At 43.6% G+C, this 7974-nt stretch overlaps 1 protein-coding gene across 1 annotated transcript; it reads left to right on the forward strand.

Moving 5' to 3' along the window:
- Positions 1–738: 738 nt before the first annotated feature.
- Positions 739–6988, forward strand: slitrk4 (SLIT and NTRK-like family, member 4). Its single transcript, XM_067598571.1, has 2 exons — positions 739–922; positions 1817–6988. The coding sequence occupies exon 2, from the start codon at positions 1859–1861 to the stop codon at positions 4448–4450; it is 2592 nt and encodes an 863-aa protein (XP_067454672.1). The 5' UTR covers positions 739–922; positions 1817–1858; the 3' UTR covers positions 4451–6988.
- The last annotated feature ends 986 nt before the right edge of the window (positions 6989–7974 follow it).

Below are 7974 nucleotides of genomic sequence, written 5' to 3' on the forward strand. Positions count from 1 at the left end.
CAGAGCAAATGACTGGATTTATGCTGCCAATGGAGAATAATATACTGATACACATAACCTGATGGGAGCGTTTTGGCAGCTTTTGCCCGCTGAAGCATTGCCCCGGTGCGCAACTTCAGCACTCCGGATCGTTCCAAACAAACCAGTATTTATTCATTGGATCGTTGGGGTTTGCTGAGCCGAGCTGAAGCCAGACGCACAGTGTTGACAACCTTTCTCCCCCGTTATTCCTCTCTGCACCCTCTCCTTTTCCAGTTTTCCCTTAAAATAATTAAAAAAAAACTCCAAGTATGACGGACTTATTTCACCGTATCACCGACCGCCTTGCGCCCTTTTTCACGCCTTGGAGTCGCCGGACGCACCGTCAAGATATCTAAAGCTGCCTGCCTGTCTCTCTCTCCCTCTCCCTCTCTCTCTCTTTCTTTCTCTCTCTCTCTTTCCCTATCTCTCTCCCTCACTCGCCCTCTCTCTTTTTCTCTATCTCCCAGTCTCTCTTTATCTCTCCTGCAACCAAATGAATGCTCTTCCATGGAGGTAGTACAACCACCTTGGGGACCGAACGACCAGAGGGGTAATTTTTCCAAGCAAGAGGAGCCCGTCAGCAAGAGACGCATCGGGTGAAATCGGAGCCTCCCCCCCTTTCTCTCCATCTCCACCGCACCCCCCCCTCCACCCCCCCTTCCCTCCCCCTCCCTTCCTCCCTCACCTCCCCTCCTCCCCCCCACCCCAGTGTGCTTGGCTCAGGTTGATATACAGTAGCCTACATGGGGATATAGGGGCTGGAGAAACCTTGTTGCGCCCCTATAACTGTCTGCGTTCTACTTCAGCTGGGAGGACTGTTTGCGTACGTCTCCATCCATGTCTCACCAATGCTACCCTGTGTCTCCAGAGGGAGCCGCATTCTTTACCACCTCAGCTTTGGGTAAGTCTAATTTATTTAGAATTCACCCATTTTTTCCTTTATAATGAGCTATTTTTTTATTTAAAGATTTGAAGAACATTTTTCTTGCGTTTTTGTACCTGATGTCAAATGTGATGAAAAATGGTTTGATAAATGTTTGCCGCTCAAACACTCTCAATATGTCAGCAACGGGCACAATCCCAATTCTCCCTCTTCCCCTTGCTCTCACTGTTGCTTCTTAAATAACCTGAATGTGCTGCTTAGTGGTGGTGCCGCTGCCACTGCTGGCTTCAAATGAGACCCCCATGAAAAAGAGAACTGCAGCCGTTTGACTTTGATTATGTTGAATATGCTGAGAGGGGAAGAATATAGTGGTGCCGCTGTCTTAGATATTTCCAAGATGATGCTTCATGCCTTGGGAAATCAGAATGTGATGCATAGATGTGCAGCACACCATGGGTTTGAGTAATTTCCAGAGCATATGTTACTTTTCCTGCAGTACGGATTTTTCAGTATCCAGCATTAGTGTTGTCCAATGATTAGGGTGAATCATTGTGTCAAAGCCATTGCCACTCATTGCAATGATTCTAATAAAAAAGTGCAATAATTAGAGATGTGCAGCATTAGCATGGCAATTTGCATATGGTTATATGTAAAGTAAATGATAATTCTAGCCCAAATGTTGATGTATTTTATTTTTTAAAAAGGCACTAAAGGGATTTGATTTTGAAATTGCAGTATAATCAATATAAAATATGCATTTTGATGGTTTGCTTTCTGTGTGTGTGTGTGTGCCCATGTGTCTCTGGGCTTGTTTGTACATGTGTATGTCTGTGTGTGTGTGTGTGTGTGTGTGTGTGTGTGTGTGTGTGTGAATGTTCGTGCATGCACCTGTCTTTTTTTTTTTCTCCAAAGGTTACTAAATGGTTTTCTGGGGGAGGATTTCTAACCGGCGAGATGCTGCTCGTACTCCTGCTGACAGCCTTTTCTTCTTCCATCTCCGGCACCCTCTCCTCCTCCCTCTCCTCCCCCTCCATGTCGGACGGACCCCCGATGGCAGACCCTTCCGCCTCGGACTTGATGGCCGAGACCTGCAGCGCTTGCTCCTGCATGTCGGTGGAAAACGTGCTGTATGTCAACTGCGAAAAGATCACCGTCTATCGACCCACGCAACTCATCCCGCCGGCCTCGTCCTTATACCATCTTAACTTCCAGAACAACTTCTTAATCATACTCTACCCAAACTCGTTCCTCAACTTCACCCACGCTGTGTCACTGCAGCTGGGGAACAATAAACTGCAGAACATTGAAGGTGGAGCGTTCATGGGGATGAGCGCGTTGAAACAGCTGCACCTGAACAATAATGAGTTAAAGGTGCTGCGAGCAGACACTTTCCAAGGGATAGAAAACTTGGAGTATCTTCAGGCTGACTACAACTTGATAAAATACATTGAAAAGGGAGCATTTAACAAACTGCACAAGCTAAAAGTGCTGATCCTGAATGATAATCTCATACAGGCACTTCCTGACAACATATTTCGCTTTGCCTCAATGACACACCTGGATATAAGGGGGAACAGGATCCAGAAGCTTCCTTATTTAGGGGTTCTGGAGCACATTGGGCGCATTGTAGAGCTGCAGCTGGACGACAACCCCTGGAATTGTACCTGTGACTTGGCACCTCTCAAGGCATGGCTTGAAAACATGCCATATAATATTTTTATCGGTGAGGCCATATGTGAAACACCAAGTGACTTGTACGGGAGGCTCTTGAAAGAAACCAACAAACAGGAGCTTTGTCCCATGGGAACAGGAAGTGACTTTGATGTTAGGATGCCACCCCCAATGCCTGATAATGGGCAGTCGCCCTCCAAAATGTCCCCAACCACCGTGGCTCCCATAGCCACAAAATCGCCAAAAACCACTGACTCATCTAAGATTTATGGTAATGGCAATGTGGTTGGTTTACCTCCTTTTGGAAGAAATAGCCAGATTGTTTCCTTTCAGACGCGGACCCCTCCATTGTTGTGTCCCCAGCCCTGCAGCTGTAAAGCTCACCCCTCTGACTTTGGCATTAGCGTCAGCTGTCAGGAGAGGAATATTAAAAATCTAGCTGATCTCATTCCCAAACCCCCAAATGCCAAGAAACTTCACCTGAGTGGGAATTACATACGTGATATAAGCCTGACTGATTTCCAAGGTTTTGAGGGCTTAGATTTGCTACATCTGGGCAGCAATCAAATTGTCACAGTCCAGAAAGGTGTGTTTGCTAACCTCACTAACCTGAGGAGACTGTATCTGAATGGAAACCAGCTTGAACAGTTACACCCAGAGATGTTTTTGGGCCTCACAAACCTACAGTACCTGTATTTGGAATACAATGCCATAAAAGAAATCTTAGCAGGCACATTTGACTCTATGCCGAACCTACAACTCCTGTATCTCAACAACAATGTTCTGCGGAGTCTCCCCGCCTACGTGTTTGCGGGTGTCTCTTTAGCTAGACTGAATCTGAAAAACAACCACTTCATGACCCTGCCAGTGAGCGGTGTCTTGGACCAGCTGCGGTCATTGACCCAGATAGACCTGGAAGGGAACCCGTGGGAGTGTTCCTGCGATCTGGTCGCCCTCAAACTCTGGCTAGAGAAGTTAAGTGATGGAGTGGCTGCCAAAGAGGTGAAATGTGCCTCCCCTGTGCAGTTCTCCAACATTGAGCTGCGCCTCTTGAAAAATGAGATCTTGTGCCCTAAGCTTGTTGCAAGGCCGCCGTTTATTCTCACTAGCGCCACCCCTGTTTTGACCTCAGTGTCGCCTGCTGGAGTTGGCAAAGCCCCACCGGGAGGGCCTGTGCCTCTCTCGATCATGATCCTCAGCATCCTTGTAGTGCTAATCCTTACTGTGTTTGTGGCCTTCTGCCTTCTAGTCTTTGTCCTGAGGCGGAATAAGAAACCCGTGGGCAGGCAGGAGGGGCTGGGGAATCAAGAGTGTGGCTCTATGTCACTGCAGCTCCGCCGACATAGCCACAAATCAGGCAAAAAAGGCTCCATCCCGGGAGATGACTTGGGAGGCGAAGCGTTCATCCCCCAGACCATCGATCACATCGGAAAGAGCCACACCTGCGGGATCGGACGCTCCTCAGACATGGATGCTGGGTTCAAGTTTGCCGACTCACAGAGGCAGAAGATTATCCTCCGGAACAGCGCTGACAAGGATAAAGACTCGCTTTCCACCCTGGAGCGCAACAAGCGCCTCAGCACCATCGACGAACTCGAGGAGTTCCTTCCCCACCGAGAGCCCAGCATGTTCATTCAGAACTTCCTGGACGGCAAAAGAGATTTCAACAGTATAGGCATGGGCGGGTATGAAATCCGCTACCCGGAGAAAACACTGGATAAAAAGATGAAGAAGTCATCACTGATAGGCGGGAACCACAGTAAGATCGTGGTGGAGCAGAGAAAAAGTGAGTATTACGAGCTGAAAGCCAAGCTCCAAGGAACGCCTGATTACCTGCAGGTGCTCGAGGAGCAGACTGCACTGAGTAAAATGTAAGGATTGTTGTGTTTGATTTAGTGCATTGATTACACACACACACACAAGAAAGTCAGACACACATACAGGCAGACAGACAGCCAAACACATCTGCCTTTCTCTGGTTCTTTCTCCCCCTCTAGCCACACACATACAGACACACAAACACACACACACACATCATTTAGCCACCCCAGATCTTTCGCTTTCTTTCTTCATTTCTCTCTCTGCAGCCACACATGCACAGACACACTCCCACACACACATACAGCAAAAAAAGTGCCTTCTGGTAATCCTTAATGACCAATGCAGAGATGGACAAAATGGCTCCACACTACAAAGCTATTACTAGAATCAGCGTGGATGTATTTCACAGTAAAAGACCTTTGGATTATCCATGCCACTACATGTATGAATCCCACATACATACCACAGGACACCCTAAAAAGCAACCAGACATTTATAGTATTTTTGCTGCTATTGAAATGGGTACTTATCTGCTTTTTTGTTGTTCTTGTTGTTCTTTTTCTCCTCCTTTTGTTTTTCCTACCAAATCAAAGGGTCTTGAAAACAGTGCTTGAGAATATACCTCGCGGTCTTCAACCCTCGTTTAAAAAAAGAGAAAAAAAAAAAAAGGAAAAGGAGGGCACCTCGGTTGTTTTCTTTTGCTCCGGAAAGTATCCAAAATCACTTCTCCTGGGATGAGATTAACAGAAATGGTGACTCAATGGATGCTACTGCTTTTTTATGCTTTTTTTTTTTTTTTCAATTTGTGAGGATACCTGTTTGTTGTTGGGGAAGCTCTCTGGAGTCGGCTGCAGACTCTCTGCCATCTTGTCTGGATTATACACCAGTAGCAGAACACCTGCTCTTTGCTGGGAGGCTAAACGGCTCATGTTTTCCATTCACGGGAAGTCAAGGCACTGCAAAACTCTTTTGGGAATGATTTCATGACTTGTTTTCTTTGTGTAAAGAGCCATGTTAAATATAGTGTCTTCTGAATGGAGTTGTGTTTTCTCTTCAAGTTGCTACTTAAAACTGTATGTTTTGGGTGAAATCTAACGGCACATACACTGTCAGAGGATGTTGTTTCTGAAAAATGAAAACCCAAGGATAAAAAATTACAAAGCTGCTTGCCATGTAAGCGTAACCTGGAATTTATTTTGTAAGTCTTACATTATTTGTATCTGTGGGACTGGTTTGTAAATTACAAGGAAAGAAACATCTACACATGCACACGCACATACTGTACGACGGAGCATCATCATCAAGAGACTACAACCCAGAAATGTCAAACAGACCGCTAATATAATTCAATCGGTGATCCACCCCCCCCCCTCTTGTCAGCTCTCAATTCGTAGTAAAAAAAAAAAATTTAACAACATAGTTAATTTATTTTTCTATGCAGGATTATTTAAAGAGTTATTGGTATTATTTAAAAAGAATAATACACAAAGAGTGGAAACGACTTGATAGAATGATGCATCAGAGCTAATTCACGTCACCAGAAGTGACTGTTGAGTTGTTTAAAGGGTTTCTGTTTCTCTCAGTTTACTGAAGAACCCGGCCCGCTGGGTGAGGGTTGTGAAATGTGATCTGTGATGTTTCCTGTTTATTGTGTCGCACGACAAGCCGAGGCCTGATAGAGTCTGTGAAGTTTCAAGCAGTTTCCTTATTCTTATATCTCCCACAGTATCTTGTAAAAGGTTTCTTATTAACATTATGCAACCAAAATAAATGTGCATTAAACTTGATATGGTTCTGGATTGTTGGGACGGGAATGGAGACATTCGCTGGGTGAGGAAAGGCTACGAATTGAGGCTCTAAAATTGCTCTCGAGAATTTGGGCAGAATCATATCATAAAACACCATGTGCAATATTAGTAAAAATGCTCAGTCATGATGGCTTCAATTAATTTTTGTTTAATTTATTTAGTTTGAGGTTATATTGTCGAGACAGGTTCTATTTCGAAATTCTTTTTATCAACTTAACTCTATCCGGTCCTTATTTAAAAAGTATTGTTAAGTTAAAATTATCAGTGTTTATTGACATTACAAATGAATAGAATGTATCTTGGAAAGTATAATAAATACAATTTTCTATCGGTCATAAATCTCCTGTATATTGGTTAATTTTCTCTTGTATAATCATGTTGAAATCAAGGTATTAAAATCAGCACCTATTTGCACTGTGTCCCCCCTTTCTTTTAATTTACGTCCTTTTAGCCTTTCTAAGCTGCTTTACTATGAGACAGAAATATTCTTTCACTGAAACTACCAATGCTCCTTCATATCCTGCTTCCAGTTTTTTCACAAAACAAGTTGGACTGTCTGACAGCTCAGTGTTGGACAGAATACAGCTCAAGTGACAGAATGTTGTACTTGTTTTGTTCATGTACAAACACTGGCTGGCCTTCAAGCATAATATATGTTTGCGTAGTCTGTTTAGTTCGAGAAAACTGGCTGTGGAGATGAGGAAACTGCTGCTTGTTGCTCTTAAGGCCATGAAACCATGGCATGCTTTGCAACTGACTTAAGAACCACATCTTAAGGTTTGGTACATATTCAGACAAAACTGGTTTTATTCCAGTCTCAATATAAGTAAGACTACATGCCAAACTAAACATTTAGATTCTTCCTTTTGCTGTTTCTGTTCAGATAAGTGAAAAAATATGTTATATGACCAAATAACTTCATTTTCACCTGTTTTAATGCAGCTTCATTTGACATTTCCACTTTTTGTGTGTCTGTTCCTGTGAAATCCATGTTCACATGTCCAAATTTGCTATTTTTTAAGTCTTAAAGCTTTTGTAGCACGGACTTTATTGTCTAGCAAGTATCATATATCCATCTGTTTTTAGGCACCTATCAAACATTCATGTCTGTTCCATTTTAGGGTTAAAAATTCAGATTTCTTGTTTCTGTGTTAATCCAACCTATGGGGCTTTTGGGAAACCAAGTAGCAGAAAGTATGACTCATCCAGACGCCAGAGAATTGTCCTCATTAATTATTAATACCCTTGGCAGTTATGAACTAAAAAAGGGATGTGGGGAGGGGGTATGAATCTGATATGCCCACCCCCTCCAAATTCTCTCTCCCTCCTCCACATCTTTTCCTCTCTCCTGTCATATTTTTGATCACACCACTCCATAATAGAGTAGAAACATCATTTCGATACTTAAAAAAGACTCAAATTGGCTGGAAAAGAGTCTTTTCAGTCCAATATTTTACTGCAGTGACTTGGCTCCTATGCAGGGTTCTGTTCCTGGAAGCTCCAGGGGTCCTTGAGGGGGATACCATGGCATCACTAGAAAACTGAGAAATACTTTATTTTCACTGTAATTTAACTCACCAGATATTAGTACAATGAAAAACAGTACAAGGAGCCTGATGATAGGTTTTTCTCTTCTCTCTGTTGTTATCATCCCACCTGCTGCAGAGACTGTTATGCAATTCTGTGCTGAATTCTAACTGTAAAAGTCATCTCTGCTGTGGCCTAGAGTATATTCTTATCTGATAGGGTTGCTTGATGAAATTCACAACT

The sequence above is a fragment of the Thunnus thynnus genome, chromosome 9 (genome assembly GCF_963924715.1).
Source record: "Thunnus thynnus chromosome 9, fThuThy2.1, whole genome shotgun sequence".
Classification (NCBI taxonomy): Eukaryota; Metazoa; Chordata; class Actinopteri; order Scombriformes; family Scombridae; genus Thunnus; species Thunnus thynnus.

Coding starts and splice junctions, on each gene's coding strand:
- slitrk4 (XM_067598571.1), top strand. CDS start 1,859: ATGCTGCTCGTACTCCTGCTGACAGCCTTTTCTTCTTCCATCTCCGGC.